The sequence below is a fragment of the Ochotona curzoniae genome, unplaced genomic scaffold, assembly GCF_017591425.1.
Source record: "Ochotona curzoniae isolate NIBS_2020 unplaced genomic scaffold, NIBS_Ocur_1.0 scaffold_2476, whole genome shotgun sequence".
NCBI lineage: Eukaryota > Metazoa > Chordata > Mammalia > Lagomorpha > Ochotonidae > Ochotona > Ochotona curzoniae.
In genome coordinates, this window is record NW_024467095.1 from 21,100,992 (window position 1) to 21,128,031 (window position 27,040).

Here is a 27,040-nt window from a genome sequence, read left to right on the forward strand (position 1 = left end):
GCCTTGTGCAATTCTCTTTAGCAGCTAGCATTCACACTCACACATGGTCTGTATGCCTTTATGCATTGTTAATTTGTACCAAAGGCCTATTCATTTTCTTGCCCTCCTAGGCTAAACATCCTTAGGTAAATCTTCATAAGAAAAAAAATATTTCTTCTCATGTCTAGTCTTCCAGTATTTGTCAAAATATTAAAAGTAGCTGTGCCTGGTGTGGTAGCCTAGTAGCTAAAGTCCCTGTCCTGCATGCACTGGGATCCCATATGGCCGCCGGTTTGGGTCCCAGCTGCTCTACTTCCCATTCAGCTCCCTGCCTGTGGCCTGGGAAAGCAGTAGAGGATCCCAAGGCCTTGGGACCCTGCACCTGTGTGAGGCTCCTGGCTTCAGACTGGCTCAGGTCCAGCTGTCACTGCCACTTGGAGAGTGAACCAGTAGTGGATGGAAGATCCTTGTCTCTTCTCTGTAAAATCTGACTTTCTAATAAAAAAAGAAAAAAAAAAAAAAGGCTGCAAAATATCACATTCTTCAAAACAGAATGAAGTCCTTTTGCAATGTTTGAAATGATCTTTCTTCTGTTACCAGTGTGACCTAAAATAACGTTGCTTAATTGGATAATGTTATCACTGAACTTAGGCAATATCACGATTCACTGGTTTAGCTCTTTGCTGTTCCAACTCAGCCTTTGTATCACATGAGGGAGATTTTCAAAAGTTTCACGTAAAGTATACAATATGAAAAAACTATGCACACATTTCAAAATCTCTTGAACAATTTTTAATTTCATTTTCCATCAATTTTGAAGCTCCCCTACACTTAATACAACTTAAAAAGATTTATTTACTTTTATTGGAAAGTCAGATTTACAGAAAGATCTATCGGGCCCGGCGCGGTGGCGCAAGTGGTTAAGTCCTCGCCTTGCACGCCCGGGATCCCATATGGGCTCCGGTTCTAATCCCGGCAGCCCCGCTTCCCTTCCAGCTCCCTGCCTGTGGCCTGGGAAAACAGTCGAGGACGGCCCAAAGCTTTGGGACACTGCACCCGCGTGGGAGACCTGGAGGAGGCTCCTGGCTTCGGATCGGCATAGTACCGGCCCGTTGCGGCTCACTTGGGGAGTGAATCATCGGACGGAAGATCTTCCTCTCTGTCTCTCCTCTCTGTATATCTGCCTTTCCAATAAAAAATAATAAAAATAAATCTTAAAAAAAAAAAAAAAAAAAGAAAGATCTATCCAGTGGTTCACTCCCCAAGTGGCCACAGTGGCTGGAGCCAAGGTGATCTGAAGCCAGGAGATTTATCCCACGTGTGTGCAGGGTCCCAAGGCTTTGGGATCCTCAACTGCTTTCCCAGGCCACAAACAGGGAGCTGGATGGGAAGTGGAGCTGCCAGGATACCAACTGGCATCCGTATTGGATCTTGGTGGTTGTAAGGCAAGGACTTTAGCTACCAGGCTACTGTGTAGCACCCAACTTTTTTTTTTTTTAATGCAGTGCCTGCTAGCTCCCTCTGTTCGTTTTCCCAAGATGTATGGTCAGCTCTGGTTGGATATGTAATTCCAGTGCATATTCAGCATCATTCCTTGATTCTAAATGTGTCAACACATATACATATTGCATTCATTTACATAATCTTTTGATTTACTGATAGTATAATTAATGTAGTGTAAGGCAGGGGTTACGGTGTGGCAGGTTAAGCCAGTTTTGGGATGCCTGCTTCCAATGCTGGGGGGCTGATTCCAGTCCTGCCTGTTCCACTTCAGATCTAACTTCCTTCTGGAGTGACATGGCAGGTGGCAGAGGATGGCTGAGTGGTGGGCACCTGCCATCCGCAGGGGGGCCCAGCAGGGAGTTCTTGTCTTCCATCTGGCCCAGACCTGGCTGTTGCAGCCATTTAGGGAGAGAAGCAGTAGATGGAAGATCTTTGTCATTTTAGCTTTCAATTAAATGGATCAATTTGTTACAAAGGCTTCTGCTGTTTTACTATGTAATCATATAGAGATAAAGCCAGTAATTTGATAAACAGTCTAGGTAAAAGTAGTTAAGTTTTGGAGATTTAAATAGCTGGTCTAGAAGGGAGCATTTTACCCCGGAAAATGAAATGTACTGATGACTTAACAATATAGTCACATTTCACCTAGCTTTCACTCTTCCCCACGTTTCTTTGTGCATTACTTGGTTTTTATGGGGGCACAACTTTTTTTTTTCCAGCTTCCTGTCACACGCATTTTCCAATAACTGAATTTATTCAGAATATATGAAGCATTAGTTTTTTTAAAGAAAGATGGGAAAACTCATGGGCTAATTCATCGAATCAATTCCTAAAACATGAAGACTTCTTACCTAAGTTGATAGCTGACTTTTGCTAACTTTCCAGTCGGAGCTCCCCACGTGGAACCCCAGTCTGCAAGAGCATGTGGCCCCACAGAGGCATCCTATTACACAAAATAAAACTGCAAATACTCACCTTCATCGCCAGATGAAGGAACGGAAGAAGAGCTGGTACCTTAAGCACGACAGGCCTAGCTTAGCTCCGACTTGAGGCAGGTGGAGTCCTCCCACCCCCTCACCTTAGGACATTTTATAATCATCATAAAAGCTTGTGATCATTTTATCACTGCGCGGAGGCCGCAGCCAACGCCATGCCCCCTTGTCCAACTCATTTTAAGGCTGACACGTGCTTGGAACGACACACATCACCGGGGACCGAAAGGGGCGCCTTTTCACGACAAAGGCCACTTGGCAGGTTTCTGGGGAGGGGTGGGGACAGCGTCCTCGGGCGGCTCCAGTGCAGCCGGCTGCGGGAAAGCGGCCGCCGGAGAGATCAAGGTCCAAGTGACGGCGGCTTCCTAGGGTGGAGCCGCGCCGGGAGAGCCGAGCGCCCAGCACCGAGGCCGCGCGCCGAGCCAAGCCGGGGCTGGGCTCGGCGCGCGGGGAAAAAAAAAAAAAAATCGGCGCGGCGGTTACAAGCCCTTCCCGCCCCCGGAGTTTTGAACTGGTTCAAACTCGGCTCTCCTGCCCTCCGCGCCCCTCCCCCGCCCGGCAACTCCGCCGCGCCGGTTCCCGCCAAGAGCCGCGAGCGCGTCGTCCCGCCCTCCAGTCGGTTCCCGCCACCCCACCCTTCCCGCCTTCCCGGCCTGTGGTGGCGGGCTCCGGAGGCCCGTCCCCGCCACCCCACACCCCTCAACTCCCCGGTCCCCGCCCCGCTGCCCACCGCCTTCCCGAGAGGCGCCGAGCCTTCAGCGAAAAGAACAAAGAGACGGCGGGCGCCGGCCGAGCTTCCACACGGTGAGCCGCGTCCCTCGGCGCGGGCCCCGGCGCCAGCTCGCGCGCACGCGCCGCCCGCGCGCCCGCCGACTCGGCGTTGGGGCTCGCTCGTCGCCTCCGAGCCCGGCGGGCCCTGGGATTGGACGAGCGCCCGTCTCGCATCCCGCCAATCGGGGCGGCGCTTGATTGGACAGGGGGGGCCAAATAAAAGCGATGGCGATTGGGCTGCAGCGTTTGGCGCTCGGTCCGGTCGCGTCCGACACCCAGTGGGACACACAAGGCAGTGGAGCCCCGGCGGCGGCGGCGGCGGCGGCTGCGGTGGCTGTGGCGGCCCGCGGGGGCGGCGCGCGGGAGCGGTGCGGGTTGGCGCGCGGGACGAAGGTAACGCGCGCTGTCGAGCTGTGCAGTTCGGCCGGCCGGGCTCCGGGAGTGCGAGCCAGGGTGGCGGCGGCGGCGACGCCGGGACCTCCCCGCCGCTGCCCTGCCGGTGCGCGGTGACCGCCGGAGCCGGAGCTTTCCCGGTCTTGGCTCCTGGGCGCGCGCGCGCGCGCGGGGGGTTGGGGAGGGGGGAAGGGTGCGGGGAGGACCCCCTGCCCCTCTCGCCCACCTCTCCACGAGGGACACCCCCTTCTCCTGTGAGGGGGGCGGGCCGGCTCGCGCGACCCCGCGAGTGGGGCAGCGCGGACCCCTCTCCCAGAGACGCGGGGCGAGAGCCGCGGCGCGCGTGGGGCCGGGGGGCCGCCGGGGTCCCTCTGCCTGCCCGCCGGCTTTGGAGGGGCGTTCCGGTGCCCGGTCCGGATGGCAGAGCCGTCCCCCCCACCTCGAGCTGCCAAGTCTCCTTTGTGTGGCGGGGCCGCGGGAGCGCCCGGGTGGGACGGGACGGACACAAGTTGGTGGGGACCGAGCGGCGAGTCCGCACTCAGACAAAGGGCGGACTGTGTCTCCCCAGAGGGCTCGCGGCGTGAGGGCAGGGCAGGACACTCGGGGTCCTCCCCCCACCCCGGCTCCGGCCACGGGCGGGTGGGCTGGGCTCGGTCCCGCCCCACGCACGGCCCCGGCTCCCCGGGCGCGCCGACTCCCGGACGGGCGTGCGCGACGTGGGAACTCCGGAGGAGCTTTGCATCTGACATCGCCCTCGCCCCCCGGAAAGCGCCCCGAGACCCCCGTGTCGCGCCCGGGCTTTGCCTTAAGTTTGAAGGCAGAGCGGAGCTCGTCGTCCGCCGTCTGGGTTTTGTTCGTTTGGAGGGCGTTCTGTTCAGTTCCAGCTCCATTGTGTGTCCCCCTCCACCCGCCAAAAACAACAACAAAAAAAGAAACCCTGCCACGGGGTTACTTTTTGGGAATGGGAGCAATCAAGAAGCACGGTCTTTCGGAAAACTTGGTGAATGCTTAGTGAGTTCCCGGTTTTTCAAGAATTTTGCTTTTTTTTTTTTTTTTTAGAGAAATTGCAAGCTGTTTTGACTAACTTGTGTGGTACAGCTGGGACCAGGCGACAGGTGCTAACGAAGTCAGCTGTCAAGTAGCCAGCGATTATTTCCCAGTCCCGGGGGGTGGGGGGCGTCGAATGAAGATTGGATAGTAGACAGAGGTGAGCCCAGACCCATCCCAAATCTGTATTTAGGCTCCAGGGTGAGCAGTCCATTAATTGATGTTACTTTGCGTGAACAATAGCTTGGTGAATCACAAAGACTGAATGCGGCAAGGTTTTCTGCTTCAGACATTGAATGTGTTCTGCCCTATAGATAAGTGAAACTTAATTATCACGGTGAACCTGTGCAATCCAAACTGCTTTGGAAGTGAGGATTGTCTTTGAGATTTTTAAAATGTGTTACCGTGAGGTTTATTTTCTGGATTTCAGGAAGTTTTAATTTTACGACATTTTAATGTCGCATAAGGCAACTTAGAAAATAACCCTTTGAAAAAGCATAGCTCTGCTCTAGTTGAGTATAGTTAATTCTTAGATGAATTTTAGAGTTTGTTTTCTGTTACTCTTTGTTCCAGAGCATTAGCGTTTATTTAGGATTCTACTAGTGTATTACTAACTTAATATTTAGAGTAAAATGCGGTGCAAGTATATAATGTTTATCTTGATTTGCTTAATCTCGTTTGTAAGAAAATAAAAATATTTACGGTGTTCTAATTTTCTGTGTGTAATCTGTAAAGTTAAAATTAAAAGCTTTAAGTAATTCTGCCTTTCTGGAGATGTGTTAGGAAGTGTCGTGTTTCAGCACAATTGCTGTTTTAAATTCTAACTTTTGTGGAAAGTGAGTCTCTCCCAAGAAGAAAAGCTAGAAAAGCGTAATTTGCCCTGTGATCCCGCGGGGCTGGGATGACGAGCAGAGAGGCGGCCACTCAGGTGTGTGGCTTCAGCAGCGTCAGGTGGGCAGTGCTCCCCTCGCGGCCCCATCATGAGCACGTCAGTGCTGCGCTGTGGTAATGTCACTTTTCCATCTGTGTTAGCTGTTGATAATTTGGTGTTTAAAGATAGTGCTAACATTGTGCGTTGGCATAAGATGGACTGGCTGTGCAGATTTTTGACGGAAATTTTTGTTATTTGAGGCTAACAAATTTTGATTTTTGCCTTTGTATATTCTGTGTTTGATAATAACTATGTCCTTACTATGGATTTTTTTTTCCTAAGTCTCAGTGATCGAAATGTTTTAAATTGCTTTTTGAACAAGTGGAGAATCCGTTTAATTTAGGATTATTTAAATAGCAGTAGCAAAAGCTCTTGTTAGAACAAATAGATAATGTTGTCTCTGTTCACAAGTGGGCATGTAGATTAGAAGTCTGTTTCGGCCATTTGTAGATTTGAGGCACATTTCTCCAGGTCACACTGGAGTTTCAGGGTGTCTCATTCTTTGAGGTGACATCCTCAAGAAAATTGAATCTATTTTATTATTATCCTTTAAATAAGCCGTGAAAATGCAACTTAGGCCTGCTGCTTTTACAAAATCAGCAACTACGTTGTTAATGTATTGAGTTTTGGGGTCCTTGTGCTTGTAATGGTTGGGGTTCCAGGTTTTGTCAATGAGAAAGGATTCTGTGGGAGTTGACGAAGACTTTAAATGAGAACCCCAAGTGGAGAGGAGCAGCTGGTTAAATTGAGAGAAAAGTTCCTGGTCGGATAATGTTTTCCACCTTCCAGGCCTTTCCCTCAACTTGCAGGTGTTCCTTGTGGGGGGCTCTGAACCCAGCGGTTCTGTGGCGACTTGCTTCTGCCTGGCTCCCCTGTTCTGACTGCCAGGAGCCAGCGGCTCTGGGTTCTTCCATTTAGGTATATACCTAACTCCTATGTTGGCAGTTGCCAGAAAACAGGAGTTTTCAATAGCTGAATGAATGGAGAGAATATGAAAAAGAGGGCAGTTATTTGATAGAGGAACTTGGAAAGTAAACAGGATATATTTGTGTAACAAAACTTTGGAAGATGGAAGAGCTTTTTCCTCCATTTCTGAGAAACAGTGATTACAAAGAAAATGATTGTCAACGTAAATTAGCCTCAAGGTTCTTTCTAGGTATAATCTGTGACATTGAGAATTGGAGGTCCTTTAGGTGCTATTATTAGTATTCCTGTTCCGTGTTTCAGGGAACCAGAGAGAAGCTTGGCAAGTCATCTGGATGCTTAGCATATAGTAGCTGCTGAGTTTGATTTATGTTGATATTGACGATCCTTGTTCAAAAATATAAGCAAGGGAGAGGTAAAAGAGGGTAGCGCATCTTTTAATTCAGAGATGTCTGGCGAGAAGGTTAGAATTAACGAGTTCTTTATTTAGATGACTTGAGGTAGTTTTTTTAATTGTCAATTTGAAAGAGCGAGGGTGAGCTTCCATTTTGTTTCTGAAATGCCTGCAGCAACGAGGGCTGGACCAGGGGGAAGCTGGGACTTAGAGCTTTCATGAGTCTCCCCTGTGGGACTCCCCTGTTAGAGCCATCACCTGTGCCTCCTACTGAGCAGTGCCTACCCCGGGGATAGATTGTGGAGCTGAAACAGGAGGCAATGGTGACATGAATTGTGAATCATTTGTTGGGACACTCTTTAATGATGTGCATATGAAGGTGCCCGTATTGTGGCAGAGTGGGTTAAACCACTGCTTAGGATGCTAGCATCTTACACAGGCATCATTGTAAGCCCCTGCTACTCCACTTTTGATTCAGCTCCTTGCTGAGAACAGCTGGAAAAGCTGCGGCAGTGACCCCAGTGCCTGACCGCCTGTAGCTTCGGCCTGGCCCAGCCCTGGCCATTGTGGCCATCAGCAGAATGACCAGTGGCTGGAAGATGCATCCCCCTGCATCAATGCTACACCACTACTTGGTGCAAAAATATGACAAAAGTAAAATGAAGAGGAATTAAAGTGCCCACTATTTGCCAGGCATGTTTTTGCTGAGGTAGCATTCATGTCAGATGTTCTAGTTTTCAAGAAAATCACTCTGCCCGGGATCCCATATGGGCACTGGTTCATGTCCCAGCTGCCCCATTTCCCATCCAGCTCTCTGCCTGTGGCCTGGGAGAGCAGTCAAGGATAGTCCAAAGCCTTGGGACCCTGCACCCATGTGGGAGACCGGGAGAAGGAAACTCCTGGCTTCAGATCAGCTCAGCTTCGGCCATTGCGGCAGCTTGGGGAGTGAATCATCGGACGGAAGGTCTTCCTTTCTGTCTCTCCTCTTCCCTGTATATCTGACTTTCCAATAAAATAATTAAATAAATAAACTTTAAAAAAAGGTAACTGGGGGTTCTGGCGCGGTAGCCTAGTGGCTTAAGTCCTTCCCTTGCACACTCTGGGATCCCTTGTGGGTGCCAGTTTGTATCCTGGTGACCCCACTTCCCATCCAGCTCCCTGCTTGTGTCCTGGGAAAGCAGTCGAGGATGACCCAATGCCTTGGGATTCTGTACCCATGTGGGAGACCTGGAACTGGCTCCTGGCTTTGGATTGGCTCAGCTCCAGCAGTTGTGGCCACTTGGGGAGTGAGCCAGTGGATGTAAGATCTTCTCTCTGTTTCTCCTCCTCTTTGTATATCTGAATTTTGCACGCGCACACACACACACACAATTCACTCTGCTCCTATCAGCAGATGAATGAACAATAATATGGAATATAAGTGCAGTAGAATGTTAGACGTAAAGGGAACAGAGAGCTGATTTATGACGTGTAACACGCGTGGACTTCGAAGACATCACGCAGTGCCAAATGCAGCCTTTTGTGGGACGCTCATGTGATGGTCGAATGGCTCTATAAGCAATAGCTGTAACAGACAGAGGCAGGAGAGCGGCTCCCAGGCCGAGAGCGGGCAGTGAGGTGGGGATTGTTCCGTGAGGACAGGGTGTCTGTGGACAGACACAGGGTGTCTGGAAAGGTCTACGGGTGGCGGTGTTGTTGGAGCAGTGTCTTGAGATGCACTTTTTCTGTACACCTTGTCAGTTGGCCGGATTCTCCCACTTGAACGCATCTTCAGCGCGCTCTCCACCAAGACACACGGTACTGCCATCATCGGCAAGTTTGCATGTTCCATTATTTCCTCTGTTGTTGATCAGATGTCTTGATCAAAAACTGTTTTGTGAAATAAATTGTTGTTTAAACTGGAAAAAAAAATGATAGTAATTCTTTTTTTTTAAGAGGTACTGTGAGAGCGAGCACCTGTCCCTGGGTTGGCTGCCCGGAGGCCTGCAGTGGCCTGAGAGGAGGGCCCGGGAGCCAGGAATGTGTGTGGGTCCAGTTACCTGGGCCCTCGCTGCTTCCTGCTGGAGTGTCAGCGGGAAGCTGGACTCCGGGGCGGCAGGTGGACCTGGCTTCTCCGATAAAGGGCGCAGGTGTAACTCCTAGCCTAAATGTGTGCCCCTAGGGTTAGCAGTTCTTTAACTTTTCAGTTTGCATATTTCAGACCTTTTCATTTTTCAGTGAGTTAAGCCTTGATTTTTTTAAAACAAAAATTAGGTGAGACTATTTGTGTTAAGTTACAAATAACCTTGATGTTGAATGTGATATAGAAATGGTGTGATAGTGCCGCCCCCCGCCCCCACCTCACCCGCAGCCTAGAGACCCTCACAGAGCCCTGCTGTCCGCCCTGCAGAGAACGCCCCAACAGCTCATAAGCCCGGCCCTTGCCTCCCCAAACTGCACCCTTCTGGGAGTGTGTGGCCCACCTCTGACCCCTTGGTCCCGTGGGGCCAGCATCGGTCAGAGTCCGCTCAGGACTCGGGGGTGGGGGGGACTTCCAGTGGCTGGCCAGTCCCTTTGCAGGCCATTAGCCCCCTTGATGGGATCACAGACCCTCATATGTCTGGTGGTGACGGACCCCTGTTTCCCAAAGCTGGGCCAATTGTGACTAGAGAGCCACAAAATTGTCACATCTATAAATGGGTCCCCAAAGCCCTCCCCCCCATGGTGTGATTGCCAAGCATGGTCTATATTCTGATAACTAAAATTTTTTATAGACACTAGTGATTTTTCAGTATGTAGTCAGGTATATATACTTTATATACTTGATTTTGCGTATTTTATTTCTGTAAAATACCATTTTTTTTTTCACTATGCTTGGTTTGAACCCAAAATAATTTTTAGTTTTTCTTTATTATACAGGTAACCTTTTATACTTCCTCTTTTTACACATATGTGATAGCAGTACACATAACTTTCCTTCATACAGACAGCCTGAATAAAGCGTATGTCAGTGTGAAGGAACAAGGCGAGCAAACCTGTGGGTTTCTCTGCAGTTTCTGTCGCGTTCTCCAGGTGACCCTGCCTGCTGTGGCTCACCCTGCCGTCCCTGGCTGTGTGAACGAAGCCCCTGGAGCTCATCCCAGGCAGTCCGCAGGGCAGCCTGAGGTCTTCAGCTCGCTCTGCTGGGCTGGCGGCCTTCCCGGGTGCTTCCGTGAATACACACTCAGCTGTGGCTTTAGCTTCTCCGATGCTGTTCAGCTGGTGGCTCAGAACACGCCTGGTGTCCCTCCCCAGTCATGCTTCCCTCCTGCTTAGAAGGTAGCAGAAGGCATGGGTTGCTTGTTTGTTTTTCTTCTTACCATTTCTTTTTAAAAGAAAAACTTTATTTACATATTCATTTACTGAAAAGGCAGGAATTGGAGAGCTTCCATCTGCTGGTTCACTCCCTGGCAAGGCCAGGAGCCCAGAGCTTCCTCCAGGCCTCCCACCTGGGCATAGGGCTCCAAAGTCTAGGGCCACTCCACTGCTCTCCTAGCAGGGCGCTGGGTGGCACTTGAACCTGCATCCATATGGGCTGCTGGCATTGCAGGAGTTGGTTTAGTCCGCTGCTGCACAGTGCAGGCCCCTCCCCTTCATTTGAAGTTCTTTTACTCACGTGTACGACAGACCTTAGAAATAGGTCCTGTGTATCCTAGGTACTAATAAAATATTGATGACATAGTTTTGGGTCAGAATTCTGAAAATTTGGGAGAGCATTTGGCAGCAACTCGGTAAATACTTGAGTATCTCTCCTAATCCGTTTGCAGCGACGTACCAGATTGGCTGTGTGTGACTGTCCCCATCAGTCAACTTTGCTAGCCACCGTTACGATACTGATATGATAAAGATTTGATTTGTATCCTTAGTAGACTTGATTCAAGTCAGAAGGCGGGAGAAACTCATGTAAAAACTTTAAGGAGCTTGAAATAATTTACGAATTTATATCAGCATGCTTTTCATCACTTAGGTGTATTTTTTTTTTTTAAGATTTATTTTATTGGAAAGTCAGATACACAGAGAGGAGGAGAGACAGAGAGGAAGATCTTCCGCCCACTGATGACTCACTCCCTAAGTGACCACAACGGCCAGGAGCGTCTTCCAGGTCTCCCACGCGGGTGCAGGGTCCCAAGGCTGTGGGCCCTCCTCGACTGCTTTCCCAGGCCACAAGCAGGGAGCTGGGTGGGAAATGGGACTGCTGAGATGCAAACTGGCATATGGGATCCCGGCACGGACAAGATGAGAACTTTAGCCACTAGGATCCTCACTTAGGAGTATTCTTAGGAGTAAGTTTTTTGGCAGTGTATAAAAATGTCTCTAGTAAACTGAAAAGAATGTCAAAAAGATGTCCTGATAGGATGTTTTATCCATTTTACCGCCTATTTATCTGTGTGATAGAATGAGGAAACAACCACCGGCTTGTTTACTCATATGCTTGGGATAGTTAGAACATGGCTCGGCTGAAAATGGGGGCCGGGTATTCAATCTAGTCTCCTGTGTGGGTGGCAAGGACCTGAGTCCTGGGCCGTTTCTGCTGCCTTCGAGGTCTGCGTTAACCAGAGCTGGAGTCAGGCGCTGGTGCCGCTTTCTCAACCCAGGTGCTGTTGGTTTGGGACTCAGGAATAGCAGCTGGCCTTCTCACTGCTAAGCTGACTGCTCACCCCAGTGCCTTGGTTTTTGATGCTAAAGACCACTTGTTAGTAGCCCAGAAATCTAATAAATTAGCTAATGGCTTTCTTTAAACAGTGGAGGAATTCTAGTCATTCAAGCAAACCTTTGTGTGTTCTGATGTTATAATCTATTGTAAAATTTCATTGTATTTATAGGTGTATGAACATTGACAAATAAAAGAATTAATTACTTTTATTGAAAACTCTCCCTGTGCTTAATATTTGTAGAGTTCCATAATCAAATATTTTCCTTTTTTTGTGTTAACAATATGCAGCATTAAGATTGCCATCATCACTGGTTTTTAAAGATACACTTCTGTAGTGTTAGTTCGCGTTACTGTGTAACAGATCTCTTCCGTCTTGAAAAAGTGCAGTTTTATGCTCATTAGTCACCAATTGCCACTTCTCCCACAACCCTTGGCAAGTAATTACCTATTTTCTTGCTCTTTTGTTTTTTAAAAAAGATTTATTTATTTTTCCTGAAAAGTCATACATAGAGGAGGAGAGACAGAAGGATCTTCTATCTGCTGGTTCATTCCCTAAGTGGCTGCAGTGGCGGGAGCTGAGCCGATCCGGAGCCTGGAGCCTGGAGCCTCTTCTGGGTCTCTCACACAGGTGCAGGGTCCCAAGGCTTTGGGCTGTTCTCTGCTGCTTTCCCAGGCCACAAGCAGAGAGCTGGATGGGAAGTGGAGCTTCCGGGATTAGAACCGGCACCCATATGGGATCTAGTTGGGCCATCATGCTGGGCCTAGGATTTCCTTTTTTTAGAAATGCTGTTTATTCCATTGTATGTATATACCACATTTGCAAATTCCATCGGTTGGTAGACGTTTGGATTGCTTCTTCCTCATGGCCATTTTGAATAGACTGGAATGGGTGTTGGTGAGATCATGCTTTGAACTGCTCTGTGCTTTTCCTTTTCCTTTACAAATTACTTGTTAGAGTGATAGAAGAGATTGAGAGATCTTCCACCTGCTGGTGGAGTGTGCCGTAAGCGGGGAGCAGGATGGGAGTGGAACAGCCAGGACACGAACTGGTGCCCATACACAGTCCTTGCGTGTGTAAGGCAAGGACGTAGCCACTAGGCTACTGCATTTGTTTGTTTTTACCATTTGTGTGATCACTCATCCTGGTCCTCGGCCACTTTTCCCGTATGGCTGAGCTGGGATTGAAGTCTTGCTTCTTGGAATTCTCAGTGTTTGTCTGGAAAATACAGGGAGGAAATGGAAGGGGTTATCGAACTAGTGCTCCTGTTGATAGTCTGAAAGCACCTATATAGGTAGTTGGAGAAAAAACCCTATTTTCTCTGGCCTTAACTATTTTTGATAAATAATATTATAGTAATATGCTATGCGTAATATAATATTATAGTATTATATAATAAAATAATTGTTGTCTCAGTTGGTGCTGCTCTGACATAGCTGAGGTTAGGTGACTATTGTTTGCTCTGCTCCTGTGCGGTGGCAGCCACAGAAGGTCAAGTGAGGATGGAAGGTGCTCATCTCACTCAGGAAAGAGGCCCTGCTCAGTCGTACTGTCACATTGGCAGCACCTGAATTTGGAAGGGGACATGTTGGAACTATAGCAAGAAAGTGGCATGTCATTGATTATGTGAACGGTAGTTGACGCATTGGAGGTTTTCTAGTACCTCACCAGTACATTTTATGTTGTAACTCTTAGCGATAGCAAAATCCCGCCAAGGCTCGTAGCTCCTCACTGCTCCGGTTTACGTTACCTCCTGTTTTGTTGCTGAGCTGGTACTGTTAGTAAGATCTCGAGTCAAAAGTTTCTGAAAGATTTCTGCTTTAGTGAAGGTTTTTCTCTTCTTTCTTTCTTTCTTTTTTTTTTTTGTATCCAGACTAAAGAAATGTTGGTTGTGCTTGTACATCTTTCTACATCTTTTACATCTCTGATACTGGTATGCACGAAATTTAAATACTGAAAGGACCAGATAATGGTTACTTGGTTGTAGGATATTCAGAAATTCTGATAGGTTCTTTCAGTGTTTTGGAATTATTGGTTTGGACCATCTAGTCTTTTTTAGGACTGTGTCTTCAAAATATAGAATCCGTTTCCTCTTGTTTTGGGAATTAGAATATAGGGTCTGTGTACAATGTGAAGATAGTAGGTAAGTACAGTTGATGTGCACAGGCTACCGAGACCCTGTTGGAGGGAGCTAGAACAAAAACTAGATACCAGCAACAATCCGTGATCTCCGTATCGTAGTATGCATGACTAGTTCCTAGGGAAATCTTGTCACAGGTGGCTTACGCCAAACATACTCTGTTAAAGTCCAACACGAGCCCGTTTCTCTCTAGAATGCAGAGGTCAGTGTGGTGTTGGACAGTGTGGTGTTGGTTTGCACTTGGTGAGCAGTGCTGTATGAAATGTGTGTCTAAATGCTAGAATCGCTGCTTGCCGGGCCTGTACTGGAGGAGGCACGCAGAGAGGTGGGACGCAGCGGGACATTCTCATCCCGTCTGTCCCCCCTCCATTTAAGTCTACGTTTGGCTGGATTGGTGAGTAGGTCTTCGTGTGTACCAAAAGTGAATTTTCTCTGAAAGTTGGCTCCGTATGTGTTAGGTTTGTGGAAGTTAAATTAAATGTTGGGTTATGAGGTTTAAGATTTAAAATAGATATCTCAGTAGAATATCTGACATCAGACTTAACCAACTTTTCCATTGTGGTGTTAGATGGACTACTGAGTTAGCAGGTATCTCTCATTGTGCCTTTGATAAGGAATTGTATTTCATACTTTAACTTCTGATACATATATATATATGTTTTTGTTCCATTTCTTTTACAGTATCTTGGTGAACTGAGTACATCTGCAACCAAATGAGAAAAAGTCTAGTTTCCCAGGAAAACTTTAAATGGATGGCAGTTTAGCTAGTGGATCTGTTTTCCCTGTTTAAGCTAATTCTTTTATCATACTTCCTTTCTTCAATTGGTTGAAAATTATGTCATCATTTCTAAGACATTTATTTGTAAGCCGATAGTCTTTTTTTTTTTAAGATTTATTATTATTTTTTTTATTGGAAAGGCGGATATACAGAGAGGAGAAACAGAGAGGAAGATCTTCTGTCCGATGATTCACTCCCCAAGTGAGCGCAACGGCCGATACTATGCTGATCTGAAGCCAGGAGCCTCTTCTGGGTCTCCCACGCGGGTGCAGGGTCCCAAAGCCCTGGGTCGTCCTCGACTGCTTTCCCGGCCACAGGCAGGGAGCTGGATGGGAAGCGGAGCTGCCGGGATTAGAACTGGTGCCCATATGGGATCCCGGGCGTGCAAGGCGAGGACCTTAACCACTGCGCCATCACGCCGGGCCCGACTTACTAATATTAAGATAGAGTTCGAAGGAGAGATTTTTCCATTCACTAGTTCGTTCCCCAAGTGGCTGAAACAGAGTTAAGCCCATCTGAAGCCAGAAGCTAGGAGGTTCTTGTAGGTCTCCCACATGGTGCAGGAGCCCAGGGACCTGGCCCATCCTCCACTGCTCTCTCAGGCCACAAGCAGGGAACTGGCTGGGAACTAGCATCCTTGTGGGATCCTGGGCCCACGTTAAACAAACCTTTTTTTAAAAAATTTATTTATTTTTATTGGAAAGGCAGATTTACAGAGAGGAGAGAGAGACAGATCTTCCATCCACTGGGTCACTCCCCAATTAATTGACTGCAGCCAATCTGAAGCCAGTAGCCAGGACCTTCTTCCAGGTCTCCTACATGCACCAGTGCTTATATGGGATCCTGGTGCTTGAAAGTGGAGGAGTAGCCAGTTGAGCTATTGTGCTGGGTCCCAAAGGATTCCTTCTAATGCAAGGTATGAATGTTTGGAGCAATATTTTAATACTTGGCAGGCATTCTAGAACACTAGCCATGAAGGGTTCTAGTTCTAAGACGTGAAATGCTAATTAATGTACTATCTCTTTACCAAGACATAAAGTATGTATTTTAGAAACTGAATTGTAGGGTCAGGGGGATGGAGAAAGTGGAAGCCCTGAGCCTAAGCAACTTTATCATGAAAAATAAGAAAATGAATTGTAATATAACCATATTGCACAGAAATCAAAATGTGATGCTTGTTTCTATCCCAGCCCTTCTTGCAGAGGGGCGTTGCCTCCCAGGACCAAAAATTTGTCAAGGCTGCGGATGAACTGGTTTGATTAGCCTAAGAGCTAATGAGGCTATAGATAATCTCTTTTTTTTTCTAGTTTGTAGCCTTTGAAGTGCTAAGTGGCCTGAAAATAATTTGCATGAAATACTGGATTTCATCAATCAAGTGACTAGCGGATAAGAGAGCAAACATTGGGCATCAGATTATTTTTTAAGAATAATGCCTGGCACGGTAGCCTAGCAGCTAAAATTCTTGCCTTGTGTACGTCAGGATCCCATATGGGCACCTGTTCTAATCCCAGTGGCCCTGCTTCCCATCCAGCTCCCTGCCTGTGGCCTTGGGAAGCAGTTGAGGACGACCCAAAGCCTTGGGATCCTACACCCATGTGGGAGATCCAGAAGAGGTTCCTGGCTCCTGGCTTCGGATCGGCTCAGCTCTGGCTATTGGAGCCACCTGGGGAGTGAGTCATCGGATGGGATGTCTCTCCTTCTCTTTGTATATCTGACTTTCCAATTTAAAAAGAGAGAGAATAATGCTTTAATTTCTTCCCGACTTTGATACTCTTTGACCTCCCCTCACAGTCTTCCTAGTATGTTTCCTGCGTTTCGATGGTCTTGGGCCCTCCTGTATTTAATCTTTGCAAATCTCAGGTCTGTCAGCTTTGCTCCACTTCAGCAGCCCCTGGGCAAGGTCCCGCTGGAAAGCTTTCTGCTTGGAATAATGTGTTTCGTTCAGCTGTTCAGTTCTGAAATTCTGGCATATATCTTCACTTTGACATGTAATCTGTGCTTGAATGTATGGCTTCATGTGGGGCCCGTCCTTGTTACCAGGGCCTGCCACCAGGGTCTGTGCCTCTTGGGGCCCTTTCCCACTCCTGCTCAGACCTTAGAGTCCCTTCTGTCCTGTCCATCCTTTGCCTTTTGGGTTCCAGCTAAGCTGTGACGGCTGAATTTAGCTTTTGGCTCTTTCTTTCAGTAGTCCACATGTCTTTCTTTACCATGCCCATATCTCCTCACATCGTTTTGTATAGGTCTTAGGATATTTTTTAATGTGGAACATGATATTTTTTAAAAAATGACTTTGTTGTAGATGATGTTTACATAGTTGAGGGATGCATGTCCATGTCTACCACCAGTCAGGATGGGGAGGGTCAAGGAATGGGGAAAAGTAGATGAGCCAACTGACTCGAATCTCCCTTTTTCTTCCTATATCTGGGGAAAGTGGAGACAGAAGGAAAGGAAGCCACTCCCAGCAGCCCAACCACATCAGCACTCAGGAATGGAGGAAGGCCACCATTGTCATCCCGGCCTGACCAACACCCAGGCCTGACTCACGTGCTCACCAGTGGAAGCTGTGGCCCACCAGGGCTTTTCCCTGAGTTCCCTTGCCACGCCCACTCCCAGACCCACGTCTCACATACTTCGGCAGATGCTAGGCCCTTACCTGACAGTCTGCTGTACACTCTCGTCATTTGTGTGTGCTAGTGGATGTTTTGGCCCAACCCACCCCTCTCCCAATTCTTGGGTGTGCCTGCAGGTGCTACAGCCTGGACCAACCTAGTCTGACCTGTTCTCAACCCCAGTACCCAGGAGTATTGTTGAGTTCCATGGTCATACCTAGCTCTCACCTGTCACCACCCTCAGCCTTCGACAAACCAGCTGGTATGGCAGTCCCAAAGGGGTGAGCCCATGTACCCCCACAGAATGTGCTCCCAGACCCAGTACTCTTGTGAGTGACTAGTGTCATGTCCCAGCCTAACCTATTCTGCCTCCTACCCCAACACGCACTGGTGGGTATTGTGGTTGAGCCCTACCGGGCAGATCCCCCAGCCATGGCTCATACATGGCACTGGTAGGCAGTGGTTGATCCCACCAGTCCCAGCTCAGTTTTCTCACGTGGGGTGGGGGGAATATATTGGTTTGTCTCAAAAAGGTTTTCTGATTTCCCTCTCTAAACCACCTGGTCTCGGTCCCCTCCTGTAAGTGCAGTAGCCAGGTTGGTGGAAGTCCCCCAGAAATTACTCCTCACTTGTCGTGCTCTCCCTAAGCAGTCCTCCCTCCCACACATCTCCAGACCTGCTTCCATGAGCAATCCATAGTCTCCCAGACCCAGTCCTCTGGCGGTGTGCCATGCCAGTCTGGGGCTCCTGCCTGCCTGCCTGGGGTCCACACACACTCTTGGGCAGGTCCCCACACTCTGATTATTGGTGTGTCAGCATCTGTCCCTCACATACGTTTTGTAAAAATACAGAACAGGTGACTGCTGACACACCGGTGTAGTTAACATACATTTGGCATTAACCAGACCCAGGATGCCCTGAAGCTGTTAGTTGCTTTTCCCCCAGCAGTGTAGCACTTGCCGAGGTACAGGGCAACCTAGGCGTTGCCTACAGCTGGGGATAATTTTATACAACTACTCACTTCCTGGTACATAATATTTGCTGCATAAATTGCTTTGCCCCCTTTTCGGCTCTGAATCAGTGATGATATCAGGGTTTCTGTGTTGCTGGTTGGTGATTGAGTATTGTGTAGAAAGGTACTCACTAGGTTGGGTTATTTAACCCAGAAAGTTGACTTTACCATCACTTCCTATATATTTAAAATTTTTTTATTTATTTGAAACACAGAGACGGTGAAATAGAGGTCTTGTGCCTCTTGGTTCCTTTCCCACATGCCCACAGCAGTTTAATCCGGTCTCTGAATGACATGGACTCAAATGCTTGCACTATCAATCCTTGCTTTCTTTTCTTCTCTCTCTCTCTCTCTTTTTTTTTTTTTATTAATTGCATTGCATTATGTGACACAGTGTTATAGGCACTGGGAGTCCCCCCACCCCTCCCCGAACCCTCTCCCCATGGTGGATTTCTCTACCTTGCTGCACTACCACAGATCAAATTCAGTTGAGGTTCTTTCATTGGAAGTATTTACCAAGCACAAAGTCCAGCATCTTATTATCCTAGTGAGTAATCCTTGCTTTCTTCCAAGGTCCGTTCATGGCAAGCTTGAATCGGAGGCAGAGCTGGGACTAGAACCGAGGCACTCTGTTGTGAATATAGCTGCAGCAAACATCTGTCTCCATTTGCCATATTTAAGCTTTATTTGGCTAAGGGACTTGCGAAGGAGCTCCTGAATTCATTTTCCTTTTCCACACCAGAGCAGTCTCAGCAGCCGCTGTCATCTCTGGCTGAGAGGACACTTCAGGGCATCTCAACCTGGTTCAGTGCAGTTACTGCCAGGCTACCCTGGCTCACCTGGTGCAGCCCAGTTACTGCCAGGCTACCCCTGGCTCACCTGGTGCAGCCCAGTTACTTCCGGGCTACCCCACCTCTGCTCTTGTTTCTTCATGGCTCTGAGTGGTTTTTTTCTTTCACTTTTTTCTCTCCATCCCTCCTTTCCTCCCTCTCTCTCTTTCTTTCTTCTTTTCCCCCTCTTTTTTTTTTTTAATTGTATGGGTGGATTTACAGAGAAGGAGTGACAAAGATCATCCATTCTCTGGCTCACTCCCCATATGGCCACAATGGCTGAAGCTGAGCTGATCTGAAGCCGGGAACCAGGAAGTTTCTTTTGGGTTTCCCACACAGGTGCAGAGTCCCAGGCCACAGGCAGGGAGCTGGATGGGATGCGGGGCTGCCGGGATTAGAACTGGTACCCATATGGGATCCCAGTGTGTGTATGGCGAGGACTTCAGCTGGTAGGCTGCTGTGCTGGACCCACTTTAAATGGTCTTTAGATTACATGTAATATTTGGCAGTGTAAATGCTATATAACCAGTTGCTTAGGAAGTGGGACAAGAAGTGCTGATGTTCATCTGTGTGCAAGGCGAACAGCGCCCAAGCACTAGTGCTGCAGCGAGGCAGTGTGACGTGCAGGAGGCCCCAGCAGGGTGTGTGCACGTGACTGCCCGTGTGCTCGCAGTGCTCCACATACAGCACATTCTAATTTTGTCATTTTGTTTTCTGAATGTTTTCAATCTGTGATTGGACTAAAATTTGGGGATGTGGAATACCAATGTTATCTATATATTGCTTCCATTACAGTTAGTTTAATGATAAAAGCACTGTTTGTACATTTGTTTTCCTGTATAAATTTTATCTCATGCAAATGCTAATTGGTGGTACAGTTTCTGTCCCTGCTGTGAGATCGCATATCCATTAGATAGGAGTTATTTAGAAATGTAGAGGCTGTCTAAATAAATATTTCCTAAAGATTGTGTGGGAAAAAAAAAACATTTTCAATTAAATGCTTCAAGAATTTAATCACACAGAACAAATAAGCACCTTTCGCAAACTGTGAAATGTAATTTCAAGTGTAAAAATGTAATTTCTTTGATTTCTTTCAGCTTCTTGGGTTGATTATATTAGTGATTTTGATGTGGATCTATTGCTTTTAGAATAACCATGGGCCAGACTGGAAAGAAATGTGACAAGGGGCCAGTGTGTTGGCGGAAGCGTGTGAAATCCGAGTACATGCGACTGAGACAGCTCAAGAGATTCCGCCGAGCCGATGAGGTCAAGGTATTGTTCTGTGCTTTGTCAGAATGCACATGCAACTAAAACTTGGGGAGGGGTTTCAGTAAAGGTAAACACTTTTTATTTTGAAATGATGTATTTTCAGTCAAGGTTATATTTGTAGTAAGATCAGTGAGAACTTGGACGCCGAGGTCATCAGTGTGCCTCAGTTAGCATGTAGCATGCGCATTAGTGATAGGAGGTTTTAATCTCATGCCCATCAGCCTGCTGGGAACTTTGTCTTTGCAGTGTGCTTTCATATCACATATATAGAAGTGGATGCATATGCAAATGAATTGCTCATGATTTTAGATTTCTAAAGTATTTTTTGTTTTTTGTACAAAGCTAACAAAGAATGGAAATAATCTTTTCACAGTCAAATGATAGGTATGGTGTGTGTGCACGTGTGTATGTGTGTGTGCACGTGTTGACTGGGAAGCTGCAGTGTAGTATTAAATCAGCATTTGAAGAAATGTTGATGTTTGTGAGAAATGACTAGATTATAACCTGCTTTAGAAATGTTACAGGTTTTCTAATAATGAGCAATTTATTTTGTTTTCCTGTCCTTCATTTTCTTAAAGAGTATGTTTAGTTCCAATCGTCAGAAAATTTTGGAAAGAACAGAAATCTTAAACCAAGAATGGAAGCAGCGAAGGATACAACCTGTGCACATCATGACTTCCGTGAGCTCATTGCGCGGGACTAGGGAGGTTGGTCAACATGACATGTTGTTGTGGTTATGAGACATACTGGTCTTTGTTGTTGGAAGTCATCGACTTCAGGATGCTCATGTTTTTATTGCTGTTTCTTGTTAATGTGTAACTGTTCATGCTTGTCTTAGATCGTATTCCTAACTATTTCTGAAGAGTTTTAAGTGCTTAGGATTCCTAGGTAACTTTCTAGATTTTCTAAATGTTGATTTGTCATGTACTTTTTTTTTTTCTTGAAAAGGTTTATTTATTCTTGTTTGAAAGATTTACAGAGAGAAGGAGAAACGGGAAGAGGGAAAGCTCTCCCCGCCCCAACCCCAGCTCCCCAGTTGGCCGCAATGGCCAGAGCCGATTCCCTCTGAAGCCTGGAGACTCACCTAGGATTCCTACTCTGTGACAATGACAAAAGCCTAAACTGTCTTTAAGTTGCCAACAGAGTTCTAGTTTAGGCATTTCTGTGGAGTGCCTGTGTTATCTGGAAAATCATGCTGTAGAATCTTCAAATAGGAGCTGAAGCAAAAAGGGGAAAAGGGATTTAGAGTTAAAATTAAACTGTGCTGATTACACCTTGTAAATGGGTCCTAAATTTGGGAACGATCTAAACACTGGAGCTTTTTTCTAAAATTTTATATAGCGTTTTTACAATAATATCTGCTCTTATGAGGCATGTCAAGATGGTATGACACACTAGCTCCAAAAACTTCATGATATCGTTGGGGCTACAACTTGATCCTCTGATTTCAGGAGCCTTGGTGGTGACACGTGATTGGAATGATTCTTCGTCATTTGTGCATTTTGTCAGATGACAACTCATTAAGGTTTTGACTTCTAGTGTATTACATGCTTGCACCTTCCTCATTTTCTGGTGCACAGAGAGCCTAGCTGTTAGAGGCAAACTAGTTTTTATTAATACAACACTGAATGCGAAAGGAACTTGTTCTGCTTATCCAAACATCTGTTAAGGGCGGTAGGAACAAGGCTTTGAAATATTGTCTGGTAAGCTTTTGGAGTTTCAAGGTAAAGCAAAAAGGAGCCTTGTTTTTCTATCCCGAGGAATAAATCTTGGTAGTTTGAAGAAGTAAATTCCCTTTGCAAATGTTACAGTGCTACCAAAAGCCCAAGTTAGATTCATATAAAAATTAATCGCAAATTTCTGGCATTTAGTCTTCAAGATGTCTTTTTCCCCAGGCAAAGGTCCTGGGCATTGGTTTGGGCAGCTTGCTCCCATGGTCAGGTGTGGTCTGGGTAGAATGCGCTTTGCTCAAGCTAGAGAGTGGAGCATACTGTTTTTGTACAACTGAAATTTCTCATAATTTTTCATTAAATTTGCGAGGATAGTTTGGCTGTTTACTCATTGAATTTTAATTTTGGCAGAGTTGAACATAGATACCCATTTTTTTAGCGGGGGGGGGGGGGTTTGTATGAGGAATGGAGAGCAACTCAGCATACTTAATACAATTGTTTCCTGTGCTTTGGGTTTCCGTGGTGCCTGACATGGTTTAGGAGAAGGAGTTTCTCAGAATTCCGGGGAAGGGTGGGCAGGGAGAGTTGTCCTCCACCTTAGTAATTGAACTTCATTGAAATACAAGTTTGGGATCAAGATCTTTAGATGTTTGCATCGTTGTTGATAGCAAATTCTACTTGAAATGATTCATCTTTTATTTACGTTTCTTTTTAAAAATCACCACCACCACCACCTTTTGGAAACAGGCTTTATAAGGTCTGGGATCATGTTTTTGCTAATTATTTCAATAAATCCCAAGTTTTAAGACTGGAAAGAACTTTAGTGCTCTTATAATCTAACTTCTCAGATGAGAATAAACACCTGTTTATTGTCTCTCTGGTTTGAGCATTTCCATCTAAAATTTCCCTCATTTATTTTGAAACTTGGGAGTCTGAGGTAGGTCAAGCAGGAAGGAAAAAAGTGAGCACGTTTTACCAAGACTTCCTAGTGGTTTTGCTGGCAGCATTTCAGACTGCAGTGTTGATGAGGCCTAGAAAGTCAATAGCATTCAACACTGAAGTGCCATATAGCATTGTTTTCATTAGCTTTTTGTAGCTAATTGTATTGTAAATGGTGACATTTTCATGAGTTCCCTGCGGTGTGCTGCATCAGTGACAAATTTGAGGTCTTCAGTCAAGTCTTAGACACCACTTCGGTAGTTCTGCTGTGTGAGCCTGTGTGGTTAATTTCAGTAAGGAATGTGACAGTGTACAATGAAGTAACTACAGGTCAAAAAGCTCCACAGGTTAACTTAGGGACTGCATGTTTAGTGCATCTTCTTTCTTTCTTCTTTCTGAAGATTTATTTAACTATCTGAAAAGCAGAATTAAAAGAAGGGAAAGGCACAAAGAGATCTTCCATCTGCCAGTCCATTCTTCGAATGTCCTAAAGGGGTGGAGCCATGCTGACCCGGAGCCAGGAGCTTCCCCTGGGTTTTCCACCAGGACTCGGTGGCCTAAGTGGTCTGGCCATCCTCTGCTGCTTTCCCGGACAGCAGTAGGGAGCTGAGTCACAGGTGGAGCAGTCAGGACTTGAATTCATGCCCCTAGGGCATGCTGGCACTGTAGCTGGTGGCTCTGCCCACCACCCCACAGCCCTTGAGTGGATTGTTTTCTTCATGTATTATTAACACATTCTTTTGAGTATATATTTTTGGTTAGATTACAGAACGTTGCCTCTCTTGCCCTAAAGTTTTAGTATAGCGTGAGTTCCTAGTTTTTATTTAAAAAAAAGTGCCTCTGATAGTAACTGATTTACTTTTGCTTTCTGGTTAATCCAGGTAAGAGTACCAACTTTAAACTATCATTCAGCAAATACATAAGATAAACCCTTTTGCCATAAAATGTGGTTGTTTTACAATTGGGCAAGAGAAACTTAGCACAGCTTCTCTTGTTCTTCCTAGTAATATTTTAAATGAGTTTAAGTTCACTGCGTATCATTTGCTGTTTGCAAATGATTTCTTTGTTCGAGAGGGTTCTACCAAAATAGAAGTTCTTTCATATATTGGCATCGTGAACATGCCATTGTTGTTAGAAAAGCGTGCCTGGCTTACATGTCACCTCTCGATTGCATTATTTATTGGCCCGGTAATACAATTTCCTCAGTTAATTGTAATTATGAATCCAGTTGCTATTTACAAAGAAAGAAAATTTTGCGTATCCGGTGAAAATTTAGTGCTCTTTAATATTAACTTTGTAAATTTAAGAATTAAAAGATCTCTAGGTTTACATCTTGATGAGTGTTCAGCAGATATGGCATAGAATTAGGGCATTGTTTTCATGTGTGTTTTGTTTTCGGTCTGAACATGTCCATCCTCCCTTGGTTCCTCAAGGACCTGGCTTTCTGTGACTCCTTTAGGATATCTGTCCTGTATTTAATTGACACACTTGGAGAGACAGAGGAACAGAGACATCTTCCACCTGCTGGCACATTACCTGGGGTGCTTGAGGCTGCGGCTAGGAGCCGAGAGCTTCGTTGAGGCCTCTCCTGCTCCCCCTGGGCAAACACGAATCAGGAGTCAAGCTTGGACTTGAACCGCACCCTGACAAGGGATGTGGTAGTTCCAGGCAGCTATTTAACTGCTTTCCTTTCTTAACCGTTTGTTGGTATCTACTTGGAGTTGAGTCTGGTATTCACTCGGAACCCTTCCCACCTGTAGGACCTTTGCATGCTTGCTTTGCTTAGGCTGAAAAGACATGCCGTTTCTTAAATGACTATAAAGGAGTTTTGCTTTTCTAAATGGTCAGATTAAAAAAAGAAAGCTCTGGCCAGCACGGTAGCTTAGTGGCTAAAGTCCTCGCCTTGCATGTGGGTGCCTTGCATGTGGGCACTGATTCGTGTCCCAGTTGTTCTACTTCCCGTCCAGCTCCCTGCCTGTGGCCTGGGAAAGCAGCAGAGGACGGCCAAGGCTTTGGGACCCTGCATCCAATGGGAGACCCAGAAGTTCCTGGTTCCTGGCTTTGGATTGGCTCAGCTCCGGCCTTTATGGCCACTTGGAGAGTGACCCAGCGGATGTAGGAACTTTCTGTATATCCTTCTTTCTGTAAATCTGCCTTTCCAATAAAAAAAAAAAATCTTTACAAAAAGGAAAAAAGGTCACTTAGAATGTTTGGTTTAAACCTATGTGTTACATATTAAGTATGTATTTCATGTACTTAGGATTATGATTATAAATTTAAGATTAGATACTGTAAGTCTAAAAAATGAATGTTTAAACAGTGTCTAAATATAACATTTTTGGAAGATTAGGCAAACTTCACAGTCTGCTCTGGCAACTGATGAGGCAGTTTTGCAATGGCTCGTGCATATTGGGTTAGTAAAACTTGCCTAAGAGTTTTATCTTACCCAATTCAGAGGTCACTGAGGAAGTCACAGTACAGAAACCCCTAGAACAGAAGGCAAGTCCTTGCAGTCCAAGCCCTCTTGCTTTTTGTTTTTTGTGAAATATATGAGTAGATAATGCATGTTTTTAGGAATTACTGGACAGATTCAACGTTTGCCGTTTTGGCTTGCCACTTAAGTTATGTCAAGATTTTCTTGTTTAAAAAAATGTCTATATTTGGTACTCAATCTATTGCTCTGTATATACATGTGTGTACATCTAGTTTTTGTCTTTTAGTTGCCCACAGTACTGTAGTTGAACATCCTTTCTATATACTTCTTTGAATCTTTGAATATTTCTGTAAGAAAAGTTCCCGGAAGTATAATCGCTACTATATTCAAAATTTGTGTATTTAAAATTCTGAAATTACAAAATACTCCGTAGGAACTTTGTATTATGTACCCACCAGCTGCTTGTGGGTATGTCAGTTTGCTCAAAGTCCCAGCAAAAACATTATGTCTTTAATCTTTATCAGTCAGGTAAAAAAAATTAAAATTTGTTACAATTTCAATCATTTACTGAAGCTGAATGTCAGTTATTGTATATATGCTATCTCCATTTTGTAAGTACACAGTTATGGTATTGGGCTTTTTCCTTATAAAGACTATTATGTATAAATTTTACTTGTCATGTTTTACACATACCTTTTTCTATTTTAACTGTTCCCAGTACTGTTATTTTTACTTGTGCTTTTTTGATTGTTTTATGAGAAATGTTTATTTGTGAGAAAGAGATAGAGGAAGTGAGCAAGCATGCAGTTGCAGGCGTGTCCCAGTCCTCTGGGTACTCCCCAGGGCTTGGCTGGCCCTGCAGGAACGGGCAGCCAGGAGTCCCAGGCGCATTGCCCACACACTGCAGGCTCTCGAGTCATCCCCCTCCACAGCAGGCTGGAGTCAGGAACCTGGGTCCTGAACCCAGGCCTGGCCCTCTGTAGTAAAAATATTCTAATTTCTTTCTTTTCTTTTTAAGAATTTGTTCCATTTATTTGAAAGTGAGTTATGGGAGTGGGACATTGTGGAGACATTGATGTCCCGTGCACTGGTTCATCCCCCATGTGGCTGTCATGGTCGGGGTTGACCAGGCTGAGCCGGGAGCTTTATCAGTGTCTTCTATGTGGGTGGCAGGATCCCAGGACCTGGGCCATCTGCTGCTGCTTTCTCAGCTGCGTTAGCAGGGAGGTGAATAGGAAATGGAGCTGCTGTGCCTTGAACCTGCACCAATAAAGCACGCTATTTTTGCAGGCAGTGCCTGGCTCCATGTTTTCATGTTTATATTATCATTTAACCAATCAAGAACTTCCTTTTTTATAGAGAGAGATTGGGAGGTGTTCAGTTTTGAATTTTTTCTGTTTAGCTTTACTGGTGCTTTGAACACTATTGAATTGTCAGTGACCAATTGGAGTAGTTGTGAATCTGTTTGCTAAGATGAGCAGAACAGCCCACCTGGTTGGTAACCTGTGCCAGGATTGGAACATTGCCCTTTAAAAACCACATTTGTAATAGTCTTGCCTGTTTTTCTCTGGTTCCTTTACGGCTCTATAGTAAATCTGTTCATTTATGCAAGACTTGAAAATGATTTTGTTGCCACTGCAGGGGAAGCCACAATACTTTGATTCCATTTTGTAAGTTTTTGTTTTCTTTCTTCATTTCCTTTTTGTTTATTTTCCTCATAGGACTATTTTGGAAGGAGGTACTTGGGTTTGAATG

General features: G+C 46.0%; 1 protein-coding gene across 1 annotated transcript in view; it reads left to right on the forward strand.

The window, feature by feature from the left end:
* The first annotated feature begins 3,587 nt into the window (after positions 1–3,587).
* Positions 3,588–27,040, forward strand: part of EZH2 (enhancer of zeste 2 polycomb repressive complex 2 subunit) — a 49,935-nt gene continuing 26,482 nt past the window's right edge. Inside the window, exons 1-3 of the mRNA XM_041002149.1 lie at positions 3,588–3,638; positions 20,122–20,245; positions 20,821–20,922. Of these exons, the coding sequence (XP_040858083.1) occupies positions 20,129–20,245; positions 20,821–20,922 (219 nt within the window). The 5' untranslated portion in view covers positions 3,588–3,638; positions 20,122–20,128. The remainder of the gene's footprint in view (positions 3,639–20,121; positions 20,246–20,820; positions 20,923–27,040) is intronic.